The following is a 23,495-nucleotide window of genomic DNA, read 5'->3' as shown; positions in this document are numbered from 1 at the left end:
GGAAGTTGCAAAATTCCTACTGGACAGAAAGATTCATTAACTCATCTTCACAAAAGACCAAAATGAAAAGGGAGAGTCTTATTTGAACTTTGTATGACAAACTCTGGGTAGGGTATTAGGAGAACTGAGTTCTAATACTGGCTCTGCTACTTGCTTCACTGGCTCATTGCCAAGATCAAATGAAACATGTTGAGGGACTTCCCTGGCAGTCCAGTGGTTAAGACTTCGCCTTCCAATGCAGGGGGTGCGGGTTCAATCCCTGGTCAGGGAGCTAAGATCCCACATGCTTTGCGGCCAAAAAACCAAAGCATAAAACAGAAGCAATATTCTAACAAATTCAATAAAGACTTTAAAAATGGTCCACATCAAAAAAAAAGAAAGAAATGAGGAAATCATAAGATATTATCCAGTGCAAGGTTAAAAGAAAAAGATTAACCTTACACTGGATAATACCTTTAAAAAAATGAAACAGATGTTGAAAGTATTTTACTTTTCAAAACATGATTCCAATCATTATAATGAAATCTTTTTTTAAAATCCTACTTTCACCTTTCTTCTACTTGAAGATATCAGTTATATTCCATCTATTTCCAAAAAATTGAAGGCAGATTTTCAGTTTACATATGTATATGGGGTCTGCAGCAGTATAGTGATTTTTTTTTTAATTTCATGCCAATGGACTCCAGAAGATATGTCTTCCCCACATACAACTACAATACAGTTACTAAGACATTATAACCTTACATGATGAGGGCTTTCCAAACTGAACCTGAATAGCAAAAAGCAGATGTGGGCAGAGCTACTGGTTATTACTTTAGGAATTGCACAAGAGCCTGTATAACAGGAATATCTCACCTCAGGGGGAGAGGTAAAGCACATAAATCCTGTGAGTAGAATATAGATTATAATAAACTGGAGAAAAAAAAGGAGAAAGGCAAGGCAGTGAGAGCCTAAATAGCCGAGAATATTTAAATTATTAATTAGTGCTTTGATCCCTACTAGTGTAGAAAATATAGTGTAGAATATTATAGAGGTATGGGCTTTGCATTCTCCCTTCGACTTGCTTAATCAATTCCAATATTTAATAACTATAAGAATCAGGAATTATATAATACATATCAAAATCTCAACTCAGGGATATAAAAGTATAAGCAGAAAGGAAGTTTTATCATAAATTTTCCCCAAATACAAAATGCTTCATCATCCTGGTATCTCTTCTTTGGCCCCTTTCCACATCGCAGGATCTCTTATCTATTGCCCAGGTTTCCATGACCTTTTTGGCATTCTATTCACACACTGAGCCACTACCATTAAAAAAATCTCCTGCAACCAATTCAGCAGGGAAAGTGTCAGCCTTGGTCTTCACTACAGACTTTACTTGGTCCTTAACACAGTAGGCTACTGTTTAAAAACTACCCTTTGATAACAGAGTAAACAATGTTGTATTTCATACATTTTGCTTTTGGCCCTCCTAGTCAGCCAATAGTCAAATACCACAGTGCCAGCCAGTGCTGTATGCTTCTTTTACCCTTGAAAGATAATATCTAGATATGATTTAATCTCCAGAAATGTGCCAGTATTCACAAGCAAGGGGTGAAAATAGCCTTGCCCATTTCCTATTCCTTCATTTTTTTCTCCACAATAAACTAGCTTATGCCTGACAGATGCTAGGTGAGGAAACCTGTCCTGGCTTGCCCTCATAATGAAAAGGGCATTGACAGTTCAGAGAAATGCTTCTTTGCAGTCTCTCCAGCCAGAGAGCACTTTGGTGTGGTTTAAAGATGGCTTTCTCAGTTCAAATTGAGTCTCCCCTAAAATGAAAAGTAAACACTGCCATGTATTTTAAAAGCCATGTATCAAGGAGACTAGCTGTGCTCCTAAGAATAGCAACCTCCATTTGTATGGTACTTTACCATTTTCAAAGCACTTTCATATCTGTTATATCATCTTATCCTCACCACAACCTTGTGAACTAGGTAGAGCAGGAATTATTAGTCTAATTTAAAGATGATAAAACTGAGGGTCATAGTAGTTAAGTGACTTGCTCAGGATCACCCAGCTTCTAAGTTGCAAAGTGAGAACTTGAACTTGTCTGACTCTTAAGCCCAGTCATCTTAAACACTGTACCATGTCCTACTGCCCATTATGGTCCTACTATAGAGAAGCTCTAGCTCCTTTGAAATAAAGAATTCAGAAGACCATCAGATTGTGGTTCTCCTCTCAATATTAACTTAAAGAGTAGCACTTTGATAGGAAATTGATATTTGACATGAAAAAAGTAGTAATATACACCTCCCACACTGGGCCATGGATCTCTTCATAGAGGCTATGAATTCTTTTAGAACTAAGATAATAAGATTAATCTACCAATATTCCCCTGAACTGTTTCTGGTGGTTATTGCTTTGAGTAATTTAGCTTGGTTATCTCTTGAGTAGGTAATTTTGAACATAGGGCCATCACCCTCTTCTAACAAAAAAGAAAGTTAAATATTAAGGACTTTATCAAGGGACAACACAGTAGATATGCTTTGGCAGACAGAAGAGAGTTCTATAAGAGCAATTAGGGAAGGGAAAGACTTGCAGCTCAGCCCCTCCGAGTGTGAACTGACTTTATATCAGTCCCTCCTGCCCAGCCATTTCCTATTGTCCATTTAAACATGAAAGATAAGAAGTAAAATAAGTGTGAGCTTTAAAACCTTTTAAAAACTTATTTAAAAAGTAGAGATTATGAAAACAAAAACACAGGCAAAAACCACTACAAAATCTTTCCTATAAATTCAAAACAAAACAAACAAAAACCAATCAAATTCAATTTGGGTGCTTAGGCCAAGATTTTATAGAGGAATCATTTCAAAAAGGAGCTTCACATAAAAGTTCATGAAGGTCAAAGTCCTTGGTATAGCTATTTCCTGGGGTGCTCTGTCCCCAAGCAAATTTCACCCAGACCACCCCTCAGCTGAAAGCATCTGACTGGTTTACTTCACTTTATCTTCATCCTTCAAACACATACTGTCTGGAAGATTCCCAATATTTCCTTACATCAAAATAAATATAAATCTCCTCTAAGAGATGAAAAAATTCTGTACCATCTGAATTTGCCAAATGTTTCCAAGCCTTAACTTTCTCCTTCCAAACTGTAGTAGAACTAGATCCTAATGTCAAGGTCTACTTCAACCAAGAATCACCTTTACGACTCAAGAGCATTTGGAAATATTTCAAAGCAATTCATCACACAAAAAACAATGATCAGCACAGGAAAGGGGGAAATAAAGAAAAGTGTTTCTCCCAAATGCTTACTCCAAAATTGAAAATGTTTTCTAAAGTTCTCTTCAGAAGACAAAATGTTGCATGCTATGCATGCTATAGAACTTTAGAAAATTCATTCTAGTCTGGGACTGCTTTAAAAAAACAAAACTGTTGCCATATGGAAAATGAGATGTCCCAGCTAACTATAAAAGTCTTTAGCTACCTACTTTTACAATTGCCTGTCAAATCTTGCATGATTTTACTGTCTAAACAGCTGTTTCACAGGATGTAATATACCAGCACATTCTACTTCAACTATAAAAAACAACCACACAAAATTTGCAGTAGCCTTAAAATCAAGTCGACTTAGAGGTAGAACATTTTAAAATTCTACCTATGTGTTTTAACTTCCTACATATATCACTGTGACAATTTTAGCACACATATATCCAAAGAAACATGACATATAAAGTATTCCAGAATAACCCACCTTGAAACAAGAGGATGAACCATGTGACCTTAAGATCACCTCTAGCCAATGACTCAAAATTTACAAACTAAATGGAATACAAGCTTTAAGAGGTTGCATACCAATTATGGCTTCAGTATACTCTTTTAACCTTACCCTTTTCTAATTGGTATATTATATAATCTATTTTACACTGAACTGCACTTAAGCAAAGATCCATTTTAGGCTTTGTAGGCTAATAGCATATCCATAATAAGGTATGGTCATCCACAGAAAGAACTGTTTTGTAAAAATTTTACAAAATCGACTTTTTAAATTACAGCTAGACATTTTTTTTTATACATATGGAAGAAAGTACTAACCTATACAGAAAAACTAGCCAAACCTTATGACTTTAATCCTTTGTTTCTGTTTGTTTATTATTTCTTTTCTAGGGAGAATTGCCCAGTGTTCGCTCTAAGTTCCATGTCCTTTTTCTCCTCTTTGTGGCCTGCATGTTTTTTGTCAGCCTTGTGATTCTCTTTGGTTACCATTGTTGGCTTGTCAGCAGAAACAAAACCACCTTAGGTAAGACTGGATATTAAGACTAGGAAAAAAACATATGAATGTATATCCCTTTGACCTATGGATTGTTCCCAAGGAAGAGAAAAACTTCCAATGAAACATTTCACCTGAAGTGACATCTCTTTGCCTCCAAACGGAAACAGATGTAAACACGTTTTACCAAACTGGAGAGCCATAGTGAATGAAGCTTACAGACTAAAGAGAACATTAGTGAATAAAACCTCACACAAAATCAAAAATGACCATTGCTTTTTATAGTTCATTCTGTGTAATAGCTCCCCAGATTTTCAGCTTGAAAATTTTGAAAGGGTGCTCACATAAGGAAGTGAAGGTAAGAATCAGTACAGAAGGGAACATCAGAAGGAGGAAGTCAAGGTCAATAAAGATAGAAAAATCTAATTTATTGAACACTTCTAAAAACAGAGTCCTGAGAAAAAATCCAAACCAACAAATCATTGAATATCTACAGTTATCAAGGAGCTGTGTAGGGACTGTGGGAATGAGATAAACACATTGAACAAGTGAGTCTCTAGAAAATGAGCACAAGAAATGAAAATTTTTCTCTGAAAATTTTTCCACTACTCTATACTCTGGGCTTTTATTTGGAGAATTGCATTTCTGATGTATCCAGTGCAATAATCGTTTTCATGGTGAAACAAATATTTATACTGTACACGAATAAATGCATGAGGGTTAAGGAGAAAGTGTCCAAATACTGAATGTTTAGCTAAGATACATTTGAGGAAAGTATAGTGCAAAAGCTACTCTACTTTTGGAATTCATTTGCTAATAATGATAATAACAGCTAAGAAAGTATTTGCATTTATTTTCTAAACCAAATATATATGTAGCACTTAGTTGCTAGGGTAGTAGATTAGCATATTTGGCTTAGAGAGCAGCTACAACATAGAAAAGTACTAAAAGCTTCATGATAACACAATCTGAAAACAAAGAACAAAAGGGAAATGGCCAGATGCAGCCAGAGCCCAACAGTGAAAGTGTCTGCTTAATGGGATAAATGTGTATCTAAAAATAATGTGCACTAACATGGTCCAATTTCTCATAGTCGTTGAGGTGATTATAGTCCACCCATTGACATTTTTTCTAGAGTAAAACTCAATTTCTTACATTGCAGGCTTCAGTGTGAACATGTTCATTTCTGAAATGTTTCAAAACCAAATCAATGTCATTACCATCTCTTTATGTGTCATTACTTTCATCCCAGCTCTAAATATAGAGACCATTTGGCTGTTACTGCCATTTAGATTCAAATAAAGTGCTGTTAGATTTGTTCTTTCACTCCTTACATGCAGTACAAAACACATACTAACCCATGACTGTTCAATTATTTATACCATCATGTGTTTCTTCTGCATTTTTTAAAAAAGAGTGTACCAATTCTTTATGTTTAATAACAAACTTACTTTGTATTAAAGTGATTAAGCTGGTTTTTACCAAGTAATTTAGCAATAACTAAGAATGAGGGGCCTATGCTACCACAGCAAAAAAATATTGTAGAAGCAAGTCACATTCATGGAGAACTGTAAAATTGTAATGGTCCTGATTATTGCTCTCTTCTTCTTTTCTTCAAATTCCCTACTCTTCCATAGAGGCCTTCTGTACTCCAGTGTTTACAAGTGGCCCAGAGAAAAATGGGTTCAACCTTGGCTTCATCAAAAATATCCAGCAGGTGTTTGGAGATAACAAGAAGTTCTGGTTAATACCTATTGGGTCCAGGTAGGTAATTATTACCACTGAAAGAAGTTGATGCTGAACCATGCCTTGAAGTAGCAAATTCAATTTTGACTGTATTATGCACTAGATATCAGTCCAATGTAAAACTGTATTTCCCGAGTTTTTCATTACTAGGTTAGTAAAGATAAATCAGGTGGTGAGGGCATGATACAATAAGCATTCTCATGCTTTGTTTGTAGCAGTGTAAACTGGTACCAGTCATTTGTAAATGAATTTGGGTTTTTTGTTTGTTTGTTTGTTTTTGTTTTTTTGTGGTACACGGGCCTCTCACTGTTGTGGCCTCTCCCGTTGAGGAGCACAGGCTCCGGACACGCAGGCTCAGCAGCCATGGCTCACTGGCCCAGCTGCTCCACGGCATGTGGGATCTTCCTGGACCGGGGCACGAACCCATGTCCCCTGCATCAGCAGGTGGACTCTCAACCACTGTGCCACCAGGGAAGCCCATGAATTTGGTTTTTAAATAACTCTGTTGTTTTTCTTCTGTATGTATTTGTACATATTTTTAATAACAGTATACATACTACTTTGAATTTTACATTTTTCACTTAAATTATAGTAAACATTTCCCCTTATTGTGACATAGTCTTTATTTTTTTTAATTTAATTAATTTTGGCTGCATTGGGTCTTCATTGCTGTATGCAGTCTTTCTCTAGTTGCAGCAAGCAGGGGCTACTCTTCATTGCGGTGGCTTCTCTTGTTGCGGAGCATGGGCTCCAGGCACGTGGGCTTCAGTAGTTGTGCATGTGGGCTCAGTAGTTGTGGCTCGCGGGCTCTAGAGGTCAGGCTCAGTAGTTGTGGCACACAGGCCTAGCTTCTCTGTGGCATGTGGGATCCTCCCAGACCAGGGATTGAACCTGTGTCCCCTGCATTGGCAGGCAGATTCCCAACCACTCCACCACCAGGGAAGCCCTGTGATATAGTCTTTATAACCACTACTTTTAACTACATCATATTCCAACCATTGGGGAAATATATATTCCCATAGTGTTGAATGTTCAGTTTGTTTCCTAATTATTACCTGGAAATAATGTCACAATGAACATTTTTGTGCCTAGTTTATCTCTAGCTTTAGAATAATTCCCAGAAACGGAATTACTGGAACACTGGACATGGAGATTCTTATGTTTTTTGATATATACAAATATATGGACCTTCTATCCTGTTCCATTGATCTATATTTCTATTTCTGTGCTGATACCATACTGTTTTGATGGCTATAGCTTTGTAGTATAATCTGAAGTCCAGGAGCCTGATTCCTCCAGCTCCATTTTTCTTTCTCAAGATTGCTTTGGCTATTCGGGGTCTTTTGTATCTCCATACAAATTTTAAGATTTTGTTCTAAATCTGTGAAAAATGTCATTGGTAATTTTATGGGGATTGCATTGAATCTGTAGATTGCCTTGGGTAGTATAGTCATTTTGACAATATTGATTCTTCCAGTCCAAGAATATAGTATATCTTTCCATCTGTTTGTGTCATTCTTTGATTTCATTCAGCAGCGTCTTATAGTTTTCGGAGTACAGGTCTTTTGCCTCCTTAGGTTTATTCCTAAGTATTTTATCCTTTTTGGTGTGATAGTAAATGGGATTGTTTCTTGAATTTTTCTTTCTGATCTTTCATTGTTAGTGTATAGAAAAGCAACAGATTTCTGTGTATTAATTTTGTATCTTGCAACTTTACCAAATTCATTGATTAGTTCTACTAGTTTTCTGGTGGTATATTTAGTATTTTTTATGTATAGTGTCATGTCGTCTGCAAACAGTGATAGTTTAACTTCTTCATTTCCAGTTTGGATTCCTTTTATTTCTTTTTCTTCTCTGATTACTATAGCTAGGACTTCCAAAAGTATGTTGAATAAAAGTGGTGAGAGTTGACATTCTTGTCTTGTTCCTGATCTTGGAGGAAATGCTTTCAGCTTTTCACCATTGAGTAGGATGTTAGCTGTGGGTTTGTCGTATATGGCCTTTATTATGTTGAGGTATCTTCCCTCTATGCCCACTTTCTGGAGAGATTTTATCATAAATGGGTGTTGAATTTTGTCAAAAGCTTTTTCTGCACCTATTGAGATGATCATATGGTTTTTAGTCTTCAATTTGTTGATGTGGTGTATCACACTGATTGATTTGTGGATATTGAAGAATCCTTACATCCCTGAGATAAATCCCACTTGATTATGCTGTATGATCCTTTTCATGTATTGTTGGATTCAGATTGCTAGTGTTTTGATGAGGATTTTTGCATCTATGTTCATCAGTGATATTGGCCTGTAATTTTCTTTTTTGTGGTATCTTTATCTGGTTTTAGTATCAGGGTAATGGAGTTTCCTTAAGAAACTAAGAATAGAGCTGCCATATGATCCTGCAATCCCACTCCTGGGCATATATCCAGAGAAAAACATAGTCTGAAAGTATACATGCACCCCGATGTTCACTGCAGCACTGTTTACAATAACCAAGACATGGAAGCAGCCTTAATGTCTATAGACAGATGAATGGATAAAGAAGTTGTGGTACATATACACAATGGAATATTACTCAGCCATTGAAAAGAATGAAATAATGCCATTTGCGGCCACATAGATGGACTTAGAGATTGTCATACTAGGGGAAGTAAGTCAGACAGAGAAAGAGAAATATCGTATGATATCAATTATGTGGAATCTAAAAAAAATGATACAGATGAACTTATTTACAAAACAGAAACGGACTCACAGACTCAGAGAACAAACTTATGGTTACCAGGAGCGAAGTGGGGGCAGGGGGAGATAGTTAGGGAGTTTGGGATTGAAAAAAAAATTGTATATCACTATATTGTACATCTGTAACTTATATGAAATTGTACATCAACTCTACAACAATTAAAAAATAAAATAATTTATAAATGAAAAAACAAATATATGGAGAAGAAAAACAACAGAGGAGAAGTATACCCCCAAAATGCTCTAAGTGGTATGGCCAACAGTCTTAGAATTTTTTTTTCTCCACTTTTCATATTTTGGGATTAAATGCTTATATTACTTTCATGGAGGGAAAAGTTAAAGTTTTTAATTTAAACAAGAACAAAAAGCAAGAACAAACAAAGATTGATTTAGAGATTCTAGGTAATTCTTATAATTGCAACAGGAATGAAGAGAAAGCAATGAAGGAGAGATGAGCTTGTGTCCTCTGAGTGACTTCATGAACCAGATTAAAACTACTATCACCTAAACTAGATCTAGAGCAAAGCTTATTTATAGGCTTGCAATCCCCTTTAGATCCATTCTTCAGACAGGGATACAGCCATTTGTTCACTTATTTGAGGAAACTTTTCTGGAGTAAGGTGGTAATTAAGAAAGATTTTCTCCTCTTCATTAATTGCCCTAGTAGTTCCTCTGTACCAGCTAGTGTTTTACAGGCTCACTTATTTAAAAGCTGTGGTATATCCTATGCCCTGGCTATAAATCATAAGACAAAACTGTGTCAGTGGGTAATGTTGATTAATAACTAATACCAGCAATTATTTGCACCCCACTCACACACATACATACACAAACACACAATAACACTATGCCAAAGGGAGGTTTAAAATGAGTCTTCTTTGGAATAAAGAACAAGAGCAAAAATCAAAGCCCACTCACTTATAATCAGTATAGTTACATCATCTGTAGAGAACTATCAAATCTGCGGGAGGATAATTGCCCCAAGGATCTGCACTCTTAGAAATGCCTCACTTTGGCTCTTTCTCCCACCTTTTAATAACGTTTCTGCCATACAAGCCAAATAACAGGGCATTCAGCCATTATTATTATCTATCACCAATTCACAGCACGTTATCTCCAGTGAATTCAATGGTACTTTTTTTTATTCAAACAGAAAGTCACAAAAATTATAATCATCCTCATCAGTACACTCAGTCCCATGTAATTAATTTTTTTATCTTGATCTTTTGTTAGCACTTTTATGAATTCATCAGTTTTCCACTTCAGTTCTCAAAAAGCTTATTCATTCAGTTCAGCAGTATAGTCAGCTACCAGAAACCTGTACTTGTCAGAGTCTTTTGCATGAATTCCTTGGAGATGAAACCCTCTTATAGGAACATTTTTGCAAAAGCATCAGAGTACAACCAGAACTGTCTGTAAATGACAAAAGACTTAAAAATGACCATGGTTAAAGATTTGATGAAAGTTCATAATAATGCAATTGACAAAGAAATTTAGTTATTTCTGAGATATACATTTTAAAGCAATAACTAGAATTATGACATTATACCAGAACATTTAAGATTTTTAGAAATTTCATGTAATGTCTGAAACATCTATATTAACATATTTCCATACAAATAACCCAAAGAAAGTTTAGTATTAGTTGTTTTTTGTTTGCTTTTTTATACTGCAGGTTCTTATTAGTCATCAATTTTTTTTTTTTTTTTTTTTTTTTTTTTTTTTTTTTTTTTTGCTGTACGCGGGCCTCTCACTGTTGTGGCCTCTCCAGTTGCGGAGCACAGGCTCCGGATGCGCAGGCTCAGTGGCCATGGCTCACAGGCTCAGCTGCTCTGCGGCATGTGGGATCTTCCCAGACCGGGGCACGAACCCGTGTCCCCTGCATCGGCAGGGGGACTCTCAAACACTGAGCCACCAGGGAAGCCCTAGTCATCAATTTTATAGACATCAGTGTATACATGTCAATCCCAATCGCCCAATTCAGCACACCACCATCCCAACCCCACCGCAGTTTTCCCCGCTTGGTGTCCATACATTTGTTCTCTACATCTGTGTCTCAACTTCTGCCTTGCAAACCAGTTCATCTGTACCATTGTTCTAAGTTCCACATACATGCATTAATATACGATATTTGTTTTTCTCTTTCTGACTTACTTCACTCTGTATGACAGACTCTAGATCCATCCACGTCTCAACAAATGACTCAGTTTCGTTCCTTTTTATGGCTAATATTCCATTGTATATATGTACCACATCTTCTTTATCCATTCGTCTGCTGATGGGCATTTAGCTTGTTTCCATGACCTGGCTATTGTAAATAGTGCTGCAATGAACACTGGGGTGCATGTGTCTTTTTGAACTATGGTTTTCTCTGGGTATATGCCCAGTAGTGGGATTGCTGGATCACATGGTAATTCTATTTTTAGTTTCTTAAGGAATCTCCATACTGTTCTCCATACTGGCTGTATCAATTTACATTCCCACCAACAGTGCAAGAGGGTTTCCTATTCTCCACACCCTCTCCAACATTTGTTTTTTGTAGATTTTCTGATGATGCCCATTCTAAATGGTGTGAGGTGATACCTCATTGTACTTTTGATTTGCATTTCTCTAATAATTAGTGATGTTGAGCAGCTTTTCATGTGCTTCTTGGCCATCTGTATGTCTTCTATGGAGAAATGTCTATTTACGTCTTCTGCCCATTTTTTGATTGGGTTGTTTGTTTCTTTAATATTTAGCTGCATGAGCTGTTTATATATTTTGGAGATTAATCCTTTGTCCATTGATTCATTTGCAAATATTTTCTCCCATTCTGAGGGTTGTCTTTTCGTCTTGTTTATGGTTTCCTTTGCTGTGCAAAATCTTTGAAGTTTCATTAGGTCCCATTTGTTTATTTTTGTTTTTATTTCCATTACTCTAGGAGGTGGATCAAAAAAGATCTTGCTGTGATTTATGTCAAAGAGTTTTTCGTATGTTTTCCTCTAAGAGTTTTATAGTGTCCAGTCTTATATTTAGGTCTCGAATCCATTTTTTTTTTTTTTTTTTTTTTTTTTTTTTGCGGTTTGCGGGCCTCTCACTGTTGTGGCCTCTCCCGATGCACAGCACAGGCTCCGGACACACAGGCTCAGCAGCCATGGCTCATGGGCCTAAGCCGCTCTGCAGTATGTGGGATCTTCCCAGACCGGGACACAAACCCGTGTCCACTGCATCGGCAGGCGGACTCTCAACCACTGGGCCACCAGGGAAGCCCTCGTATCAATTATGAGTTTATTTTTCTGTATGGTGTTAGGGAGTATTCTAATTTCTTTCTTTTACATGTAGCTGTCCAGTTTTCCCAGGACCACTTATTGAAGAGACTGTCTTTTGTCCATTTTATACCTTTGCCTCCTTTTTCATAGATTAGTTGACCATAGGTGCGTGGGTTTATCTCTGGGCTTTCTATCTTGTTCCATTGATCTATGATTCTGTTTCCGTGCCAGTACCATATTGTCTTGATTACTGTAGGTTTGTAGTATAGTCTGCAGTCAGGGAGTCTGATTCCTGCAGCTCCGTTTTTTTCCCTCAAGACTGCTTTGGCTATTCGGGGTTTTTTGTGTCTCCATACAAATTTTAAGATGATTTGTTCTAGTTCTGTAAAAAATGCCATTGGTAATTAGATAGGGATTGCATTCATTCTGTAGATTGCTTTGTGTACTAGGGTCATTTTCACAATATTGATTGTTCCAATCCAACAACATGGTATATCTCTCCATCTGTTGGTATCATCTTTAATTTCTTTCATCAGTGTCTTATAGTTTTCTGCATACAGGTCTTTTGTCTCCCTAGGTAGGTTTACTCCTAGGTATTTTATTCTTTATGTTGCAATGGTAAGTGGGAGAGTTTTCATAATTTCTCTTTCAGATTTTTCATCATTAGTGTATAGGAAAGCAGGAGATCTCTGTGCATTAATTTTGTATCCTGCAACTTTACCAAATTCGTTGATTAGTTCTAGTAGATTTCTGGTGGCATTTTTAGGATTCTCTATGTAAAGTATCATGTCATCAGCAAACAGTGACAGTTTTACTTCTTCTTTTCCAATTTGTATTCCTTTTATTTCTTTTTCTTCTCTGATTGCCGTGACTAGGACTTCCAAAACTATGTTGAATAATCATGGTGAGGGTGGACGTCCTTGTCTCATTCCTGATCTTAGAGGAAATGCTTTCAGTTTTTCACCATTGAGAATGATGTTTCTGTGGGTTTGTCGTATATGGCCTATATTATGTTGAGGTAGGTTCCCTCTATGCCCACTTTCTGGAGAGTTTTTATCATAAGTGGGTGTTGAATTTGGTCAAAAGCCTTTTCTGCATCTATTGAGATGATCATATGTTTTTTTTCTTCAATTTGTTAATATGGTGTATCACAGTGATTGATTTGCATATATTGAAGAATCCTTGCTTCCCTGGGATAAATCACACCTGATCATGGTGTATGATCCTTTTCATGTGTTGTTGGATTCTGTTTGCTAGTCTTTTGTTGAGGATTTTTGTGTCTATATTCATCAGTGATATTGGTCTGTGATTTTCTTTTTCTTTTTGTAGTATCTTTGTCTGGTTTTGGTATCAGGGTGATGCTGTCCTCATAGAATGAGTTGGAGAGAGTTCCTTCCTCTGCAATTTTTGGAAGAGTTTGAGAAGCATGGGTGTTAGCTCTTCTCTAAATGTTCAATATAATTCACCTGTGATGCCATCTGGTCCTGGACTTTTGTTTGTTGGAAGGTTTTTAATCACAGTTTCAATTTCATTACTTGTGATTTGTCTGTTCATATTTTTTATTTCTTCTTGGTTCAGTCTTGGAAGGTTATACCTTTCAAAGAATTTGTCCATTTCTTCCAGGTTGTCCATTTTATTGGCATAGAGTTGCTTGTAGTAGTCTCATAGGATGCATTGTATTTCTGTGGTGTCTGTTGTACCTTCTCCTTTTTCATTTCTAATTTTATTGATTTGAGTTCTCTCTGTCTTTTTCTTGATGAGTCTGGCTAATGGCTTATCAATTTTGTTTATCTTCTCAAAGAACCAGCTTTTAGTTTTATTGATCTTTGCTATTGTTTCTTTGTTTCTATTTCATTATTTCTTTATGATCTTTATGATTTATTTCCTTCTGCTAACTTTGGGTTTTTCTTTTTAGTCTTCTTTCTCAAGTTCCTTTAGGTGTAAGATTAGATTGTTTACTTGAAATTTTTCTTGTTTCTTGATGTAGGCTTGTATAGCTATAAACTTCCCTCTTAGACCTGCTTTTGCTGCATCCCGTAGATTTTGGATAGTCGTATTTTCATTGTCATTTATCTCTAGGTATTTTTGATTTCCTCTTTGATTTATTCAGTGATCTCTTGGTTATTTAGTAATGTATTGTTTAGCCTCCATGTGTCTGTGTTTTTCACGTTTTTTTCCCTGTAATTCATTTCTAGTCTCATAGCATTGTGGTCAGAAAAGATGCCTGATATGATTTCAGTTTTCTTAAATTTACTGAGGCTTGATTTGTGACCCAAGATGTTATCTATCTGGAGAATGTTCCATGCGCACTTGAGAAGAAAGTGTAATCTTCTGTTTTTGGATGGAATGTCCTATAAATATCAGTTACATCTATCTGGTCTATTGTGTCATTTAAAGCTTCTGTTTCCTTATTTATTTTCATTTTGGATGATTTGTCCATTGGTGTAAGTGAGGTGTTAAAGTCCCCCACTATTATTGTGTTACTGTTGATTTCCTCTTTTATAGCTGTTAGCAGTTGCCTTATGTATTGAGGTGCTCCTATGTTGGGTGCATGTATATTTATAATTGTTATATCTTCTTCTTGGATTGATCCCTTGATCATTATGTCGTGTCCTTCCTTGTCTCTTATAACATTTTTTATTTTAAAGTCTGTTTTATCTGATACAAGTATAGCTACTCCAGCTTTCTTTTGATTTCCATTTGCATGGAATATCTTTTTCCATCTCCTCACTTTCAATCTGTATGTGCCCCTAGGTCTGAAGTGGGTCTCTTGTAGAGAGCATATATATGGGTCTTGTTTTTGTATCCATTCATCAAGCCTGTGTCTTTTAGTTGGAGCATTTAATCCATTCACGTTTAAGGTAATTATCAATATGTATGTTCCTGTGACCATTTTCTTAATTGTTTTGGGTTTGTTTTTGTAGGTCCTTTTCTCCTCTTATGTTTCCCACTTAGAGAAGTTTCTTTAGTTTTGTTGTAGAGCTGGTTTGGTGGTGCTGAATTCTCTTAGCTTATGCTTGTCTGTGAAGCTTTTGATTTCTCCATCGAATCTGAATGAGATCCTTGCTGAGTAGAGTAATCTTGGTTGTAGTTTCTTCCCTTTAATCACTTTAAGTATATCATGCCACTCTCTTCTAGCTTGTAGAGTTTCTGCTGAGAAAGCAGCTGTTAACCTTATGGGAGTTCCCTTGTATGTTATTTGTCATTTTTCCCTTGCTGCTTTCAATAATTTTTCTTTGTCTTTAATTTTTGCCAATTTGATTACTATGTGTCTCGCCATGTTTCTCCTTGGGTTTATCCTGTATGGGACTCACTGTGCTTCCTGGACTTGGGTGGCTATTTCCTTTCTCATGTTAGGGAAATTTTCAAGTATAATCTCTTCAAATATTTTCTCTGTTCCTTTCTCTCTCTCTTCTCCTTCTGGGACCCCTATAATGCAAATGTTGTTGTGTTTAATGTTGTCCCAGAGGTCTCTTAGGCTGTCTTCATTTCTTTTCATTCTTTTTTCTTTATTTTCTTCCACAGCAGTGAATTCCACCATTCTGTCTTCCAGGTCATTTATCCGTTCTTCTGCCTCAGTTATTCTGCTATTGATTCTTTGCAGTGTAGTTTTCATTTCAGTTATTGTATTGTTCATCTGTTTGTTTGTTCTTTAATTCTTCTAGGTCTTTTAGAAACATTTCTTGCATCTTCTTGATCTTTGCCTCCATTCTTTTTCCGAGGTCCTGGATCATCTTTACTATCATTATTCTGAATCATTTTTCTGGAAGGTTGCCTATCTCCACTTCATTTAGTTCTTTTTCTGGGGTTTTATCTTGTTCCTTCATCTGGTACATAGCCCTCTGTCTTTTCATTTTGTCTATCTTTCTGTGAATGTGGTTTTTGTTCTACAAGCTTCAGGATTGTAGTTCTTCTTGCTTCTGCTCTCAGTGATTCTGAATCTGCTAATTTTTCTTGAAAATTTAGAACCAAAGCAATAATATAATGGGATATAAATTGGAATCCTCATAATTCAATTATATTTATGAAGTTTGCTTTATGTGCATTTTGCCATACTGGCCATTGTGGGAAGGAATTAAAGAGTTGCTTAAAAACTAAAAGAGTCAAGACGGATGCAGACAAACAAACATATATAGAAATTGAGAGCAATAGGGCAACTAAATGATGCTATTGTAAGAGCCTATTCCAGAATGGTTTTAGCCAATAAGCTAAATGGTTTAAATCTTTCTAAGAACCCCACTCCTATTTCTAATAGGGTTATTACCTTCATAAAATGTCTATGTCAGCTGCAGGATCTCATTGCCTTCATTTCCCCACCAGCCCTGGTGATGGACACTCTTTTCCTATGAGGTGTATGAATGAGTCGCAGAACCCATTGCTAGCAAATGAAGAGCCCTGGGAAGAAAATGAGGATGACAACCGAGGTAAGTAGGGTGAGAAGGAAGTATTTTCTCCACTCAGCAGACTAATAAAGACTATGTTAACACAATGAATGTAGTGTAGTGAGAAAATAGTGTACAGAAATATTATATAAGCATGTCAACATCATAAGGACCTTTGGATGGAGAAGGGCAAGTATGGCCAGATTTGTTTAGCAAATATAGGTGGCTTAGGTAGGATTAGAGGAAAGCTGGGAAGGTTCCTTACCAGCTTTGTGATACTATAATTTATAACCAATCAGATAAATCAGGAAACATAATAAACAGTGTTGTGCATGTTTGTAAACAATCCTGCCAGTTGTCACTTGGAGTGCTTTGCTTGAATTGATTCAATCAGTGGGTAACAGCTCACCTTTCTCTACCCTGGTTCATGCACATTGGCTAAATTTTCTTTAAAATCTCATTCCCATTCTGCTTTAGCATTGTCTAATACATGAAAAGATAAATGATAGTATATAGGGGCAAGGCTACACACCCACGTATTATACTTTTCTAAATGGCAGCCCTCAAAGGAAAAAATAAGGAGTCAGAACTTTGCCCTCCACCTTTCTCCCACCAGATTATTGAGTCATCTTGAGATTTTTATGAAGAGCTAAAGTTAAGTTCTCATGTCATGTAACCCCATTGCCACCTATTCTTTGTCTCCATGCTTACTTCTGTGCCTCTAACATTTGTTTATGTTGTTAATAGCAGACTGGTCCCAATAATGCAGTTGCTGACAGAAATTTTGAGTGAGAACTTGTAGTAGTTATTACAAACTGTACATGGGATGAACACAGCTGAATAAGGACACGGAAAGGCATTGACGTGGGGAGCAGAGGTGGGAAACAAGCCTTTCTAAAGGTTTCCCCACTTAGATGATCTAGTCCCAGCTTCTCTACCTGGAAGTCCAGTTTTAGAGTAAGGCATTGTTACTAGGACCAAGGAAGACAAAACTGTCCAAAATCTATAGTTAGAAAAGGAAGGAGTTCTTACCCAGCCTAAAGAACTTATACCACAAGCAGCTCCTTTACCTCACCCTGCTAACTCTTTATTGAAAAACTGACAGTATTTTGACCTACCATCCTTCAGCTAACCGACTTTTACTTACCGTGGTTACAAGTGATAAGCACTTTTATTTTGGTGTTAAGAAATCCAAACTCTAATAGAAATCATAGACTTCTAGTGTCTTAACATAGTTTGAAATATCTCCGCAATGGAAAAAAAACTATTCATATCTGAGCCTTGTTTTGGCAAGTGGAAAACTTTAATTATAGATGCAGTACTGCATTATAAAGAGGTTATTTTCTTGAAGTAGTTTTCAATGCCAGACTTTTTAAAAATAGTCAATCACAAAAAAATAGGTACACCATTTTATAGTTTACAAAGAACTTTCATATACTTTTTTTCATATCCTTTGTCTCACAACTGTCAGGTTAAGTAGGCATTATTATTAATACCATTCCCATTTTATAACTGAGGAGACTAAGATTTGGAGATGTGAGATAACTTATGCAAGATCACATAGCAAGAAAGAGACAGAACTTGGACTTAAAGTAAGGCATACTGATTCCAAATACTGGATCCTTTCCAGTATAATGTTGTATGTGTCCTTTGGACAAATACACATGAGACACAGTGCTGTGCTGTGGCTGCATGCCATCTTACTATATAATGCATTCAACTGCTTCTTACATAAATTGTAAGTCACAGAGTATAAGCCACCTATAGCTTTAGCAAGAACACTGTACCATCCTAAATAAGTGAGGTTTTTTAAAAGTCCATTGAAAGAGATTCACAACCCTCCTTTATCACCCATTACAGTATCTAACGAATTTAAATATTGGAAAACTCTCCTTTTTCTCTAACACACGTCCTCATGCTGTACTATTTGTCTGATTCTGTGTTATCCTCACTTACCCAAAATTTCTGTGCAAAACTGGTCATATACAAGTAGTCCTTGCACTTTTGACAACTTAGATTCCTGGGAAAGTTACTATAAGTTAAAATTTCGTGTATTGAACTTAATTTCTTTAAGCAATAATATCAGGGTTTCAGTCCTAGCCCCAAATATAATATTTAGTTTACTATAAATTATGTACTTGTACATTATATAACGCAAAGCATTCTAAAATGTATATAAATTGGTAAACTAGGGAAAAAGTATAACCTGTTAAGAAAATATGTAATATCATAATCAGGAACTATATACAGTCTTTATCTTCTTTAAAATCCCCACCTTAATTTATTTTTTATTACTTTGCATTTTATTTATTTATTTATCTATTTTAATTTATTTTAATAGAAGTATAGTTGATTTACAATGTTGTGTTAGTTTCCAGTGTACAACAAAGTGATTCAGGTATACATACATATAAATCTATTTTTTTATTCTTTTCCCTTATAGGTTATTACAAAATATTGAGTATAGCTCCCTGTGCTATACAGTAGGTAGGTCCCTGCCTTATTTTAGTACAGCAACATATGAGGTAAAGGAACACCTTTATGAAGTCAAGAGATTTAAAGAGACTTCTCTGATGAGAATTAATGTACACATGCATAGAAAAAATGTGCAAATCAAAAGTGACAGATCGATGTATAATTCTGAGGAGATTTTCTTTGGCTTTTATGACATTTTATTAACTTTAACAATAGGAAGAATTCATGAATATACAAATCATTAAAAGTTGTAAAACATATATAGAATAAAATCCCTTTTGACTACCGCTGGCAATTCTGACCCTTTCATCACTTATTACCATAATTTTTCTTCATTTTTTTTGGTATGTTCTTTTTTTTTAATTTAATTTTTATTTTATGTTGGGAGTATAGTTGATTTACAATGTTATGTTAGTTTCAGGTATACAGTAAAATGATTCAGTTATACATATATATATCCATTCTTTTTCAGATTCTTTTCCTGTATAGGTTATTACAGAATATTGAGTAGAGTTCTCTGTGCTGTGTAGTAGGTCCTCATTGATTATCTATTTTATGTATAGTAGTATGTATATGTTAATCCCAAACTCCTAATTTATCCCCCTCCGCCCCAACTTTTCCCCTTTGGTAACCAAAAGTTTGTTTTCGAAGTCTGTGAGTCTATTTCTGTTTTGTAAATAAGTTCATTTGTATCCTTTTTTTAGTTTCCAAAAATAAATATCATATATTTGTCTTTCTCTGTCTGACTTACTTCACTGAGTATGAGCATCTCAAGGTCCATCCATGTTGCTGTAAACAGTATTATTTCATTCTTTTTTATGGCTGAATAATATTCCATTGTATATATGTACGTCTTTATCCATTCATCTATCGATGGACATTTAGGTTGCTTCCATGTCTTGACTATTGTAAATAGTGCTGCTATGAACATTGGGGTACATATATCTTTCTAAAGTATGCATCTCTCTGGATATATGCCCTGGAGTGGGATTGCTGGATCATATGGTAGTTCTATTTTTAGTTTTTTAAGGAACCTCCATACTGTTATTTATAGTGGTTGTACCGATTTATATTCCCACCAACAGTGTAGGAGAGTTCCCTTTTCTCCACACCCTCTCCAGCACTTATTGTTTGTAGACTTTTTGAGGATGGCCATTCTGACCAGTGTGAAGTGAGACCTCAGTGTAGTTTTGATTTGCATTTCTCTAATACTTACCAATGTTGAACATTTTTTCATGTGCTTTTTGGCCACCTGTATGTCTTCTTTGGAGAAATGTCTATTTAGATCTTCTGCCCAGTTTTTAATTGGGTGGTTTGTTTTTTCGATATTGAGCTGCATGTGCTGTTTGTATATTTTGGAGATTAACCCATTGTCAGTCACTTTATTTGCAAATATTTTCTCCCATTCTGTGGGTTCTCTTTTCATTTTGTTTATGGTTTCCTTTGCTTTCCAAAACTTTTAAGTTTAATTACTCCCATTTGTTTATTTTGTTTTTACTTTAATAATCTAGGAGGTGGATACAAAAAGATATTACTGAGATTTATATCAAAGAGTGTTCTGCCTATGTTTTCCTCTAAGAGTTTAATAATATCCAGGCTTACATTTAGGTCTTTAATCCATTTTGAGTTTATTTTTGTGTATGGTGTTAGAGAATGTTCTAACTTCATTCTTTTACATGGAGCTGTCCAGTTTTCCCAGCACCACTTATTGAAGAGACTTTTTCTCCATTGTATATTCTTGCCTCCTTTGTCATGGATTAATTGACCATAGGTGCTTGGGTTTATTTCTGGGCTTTCTATCCTGTTGCATTGATCTATATTTCTATTTAATGCCAGTACCATACTCTTTTGATGAGTGTAGCTCTGTAGTATAGTCTGAAGTCAAGGAACCTGATTCCTCCAGGTCTGTTTTTCTTTCTCAAGATTATTTGGCTATTTGGGGTCTTTTGTGTCTCCATACAAATTTTAAAATTATTTGTTCTACTTATGTGAAAAACGCCATTGGTAATTTGACAGGGATTGCATTGAATCTGTAGATTTCCTTGGGTAGTATAATCATTTTGACAATATTGATTCTTCCAATCCAAGAACATGAAATATCTTTCCATCTGTTTGTGTCTTCGATTTCTTTCATCAGCAACTTACAGTTTTCAGTGTACAGGTCTTTTGCCTCCTTAGATAGGTTTATTCCTAGGTATTTTATTCTTTTTGATGTGATGGTAAATGGGATTGTTTCCTTAATTTCCCTTTCTGATCTTTCAGTGTCACTGTATAGACATGCAACAGATTTATGTGTATTAATTTTGGATCCTGCAACTTCACCAAGTTTATTGATTAGCTCTAGTAGTTTTCTGGTAGTGCATTTAGGATTTTCTATTTACAGTATCATGTCATCTGCAAACAATGACAGTTTTACTTCTTCATTTCTAGTTTGGATTCCTTTTATTTCTTTTTCTTTTCTGATTGCCATGGCTAAGACTTCCAATACTATGTTGAATAAAAGTGGCAAGGTTGGATATCCTTGTCTTGTTTCTGATTTTAGAGGAAATGCTTTCAGCTTTTCACCATTGAGTATGATGTTAGCTGTGGCTTTGTCATATATGGCCTTTAGTATGTTGAGGTAAGTTCCCTTTATGCCCACTTTCTGGAGAGTTTTTATCATAAATGGGTGTTACATTTTGTCAAAAGCTTTTTCTGCATCTATTGAGTTGATCATGTGGTTTTTAGTTTTCAATTTGTTGGTGTTGTGTATCACACTGATTGGTTTGTGGATATTGAAAAATCCTTGCATCCCTGTAGTAAATCCCACTTTATCATGGTGTATGATCCTTTTAATGTGTTGTTGGATTTGGTTTGCTAGTATTTTGTTGAGGATTTTTGCATCTATGTTCATCAGTGTTATTGGCCTGTAATTTTCTTTTTTGTGGTTTCTTTGTCTGGTTTTGGTATCAGAGTGATGGTGACTCATAGAATGCATTTTGGAGTGTTCCTTCATCTGCAGTATTTTTGGAATACTTTGAGAAGGATAGGTGTTAACTCTTCTCTAAATGTTTGATAGAATTTGCCTGTATAGCCATCTGGTCCTGGACTTCTGTTTTGTGGAAGTTTTTAAATCATAGTTTCCATTTCAGTACTTGTGATTGGTTTGTTCATATTTTCTATTTTCTCTTGGTTCAGTCTTGGAGGGTTGTTCCTTTCTAAGAATTTGTCCATTTCTTCTAGGCTTTCCATTTTATTGGCATAGAGTTGCTTCTAATAGTCTCCTATGATCCTTTGTATTTCTGCAGTGTCAGTGAGTAACTTCTCCTTTTTCATTTCTAATTTTATCAATTTGAGCCCTCTTCCTTTTTTTTCTTGATGAGTCTGGCTAAAGGTTTATCAATTTTGTTTATCTTTTCAAAGAACCAGCTTTTAGTTTCATCAATCTTTTCTATTGTTTCCTTCATCTCTATTTCATTTATTTCTGCTCTGATCTTTTTTATTTCTTTCCTTCTACTAATTTTGGGTTTTCATTGTTCTTCCTTCTCTAGTTGCTTTAGGTGTAGAATTAGGTTGTTTATTTGAAATGTGTCTTGTCTCCTGAGGTAAGATTGTATTGCTATAAACTTCCCTCTTAGAACTGCTTTTGCTGCATCCCATAGGTTTTGTGGGGTTTTTGTTTGTTTTGTGGTTTTTGTTTGTTTGTTTGTTGGCTGCACCATACGGCATGCAGGATCTTAATTCCATGACCAGGGATCAAACCCATGCCCCCTGCATTGGAAGCATGGAGTTTTAACCACTTGACCACCAGGGAAGTCCCTGTGTCCCATAGGTTTTGGATCATCGTGTTTTCATTTTCATTTGTCTCTAGGTATTTTTTGATTTCCTCTTTGCTTTCTTCAGTGATGCATTGGTTGTTTAGTTTCCACATGTTTGTGTTTTTTACGGTTTTTTCCTTGTAGTTGATTTATATTCTCATAGAGTTGTGGTCAGGAAAGGTGCTTGGTATGATTTCAATTGTCTTAAATTTACTGATGCTTGCTTTGTGGCCCACCATGTGATCTATCCTGGAGAATGTTCTATGTGCACTTAAGAATGTGTATTCTGCTGCTTTTGGATGGAATACTCTTTAAATATCCATTAGGTCCATGTGGTATAATGTGTCATTTAACGGCTGTGTTTCCTTATTGATTTCCTGTCTGGGTGATCTGTTCATTGATCTAAGTGGGGTGTTAAAGTCCCCCACTATTATTGTGTTACTGTTGGTTTCTCCTTTTATGGCTGCTAGCATTTGCCTTATACATTGAGGTACTCCTATGTTGGGTGCATATATATTTACAATTGCTGCATCTTCTTCTTGGATTGATCACTTGACCATTATGTAGTGTCCTTTTTTGTCTCTTATAACAGTCCTTATTTTAAAGTCTATTTTGTCTGATATGAGTATCACTACTCCAGCTTTCTTTTGATTTCCATTTGCATAGAATACCTTTTTCCATCCCCTCTCTTTCAGTCTGTATGTTTCCCTGGACCTGAAATGGGTCTCTTGTAGACAGCCTATATACAGGTCTTGCTTTTGTGTCCATTCAGCTAGTCTCTGTCTTTTGGTTGAAGCATTTAATCCATTTACACTTAAGGTAATTATCGATATATATATTCGTATTGCTATTTTGTTAAT

At 35.8% G+C, this 23,495-nt stretch overlaps 1 protein-coding gene across 1 annotated transcript in view; it reads left to right on the top strand.

Moving 5' to 3' along the window:
* The window catches only part of ZDHHC15 (zDHHC palmitoyltransferase 15), a 122,575-nt gene that overhangs the window by 72,522 nt on the left and 26,558 nt on the right, over positions 1-23,495 (top strand). The window contains exons 8-10 of the mRNA XM_082609102.1: positions 4,150-4,282; positions 5,890-6,016; positions 16,302-16,405. Of these exons, the coding sequence (XP_082465228.1) occupies positions 4,150-4,282; positions 5,890-6,016; positions 16,302-16,405 (364 nt within the window). The remainder of the gene's footprint in view (positions 1-4,149; positions 4,283-5,889; positions 6,017-16,301; positions 16,406-23,495) is intronic.

Source organism: Mesoplodon mirus (assembly GCF_964341445.2).
Source record: "Mesoplodon mirus genome assembly, chromosome: X".
In the NCBI taxonomy this organism is placed as follows: Eukaryota; Metazoa; Chordata; class Mammalia; order Artiodactyla; family Ziphiidae; genus Mesoplodon; species Mesoplodon mirus.
Note: the sequence above shows the minus strand (reverse complement) of the source record. Positions and strands in the feature narration are given on the sequence as shown.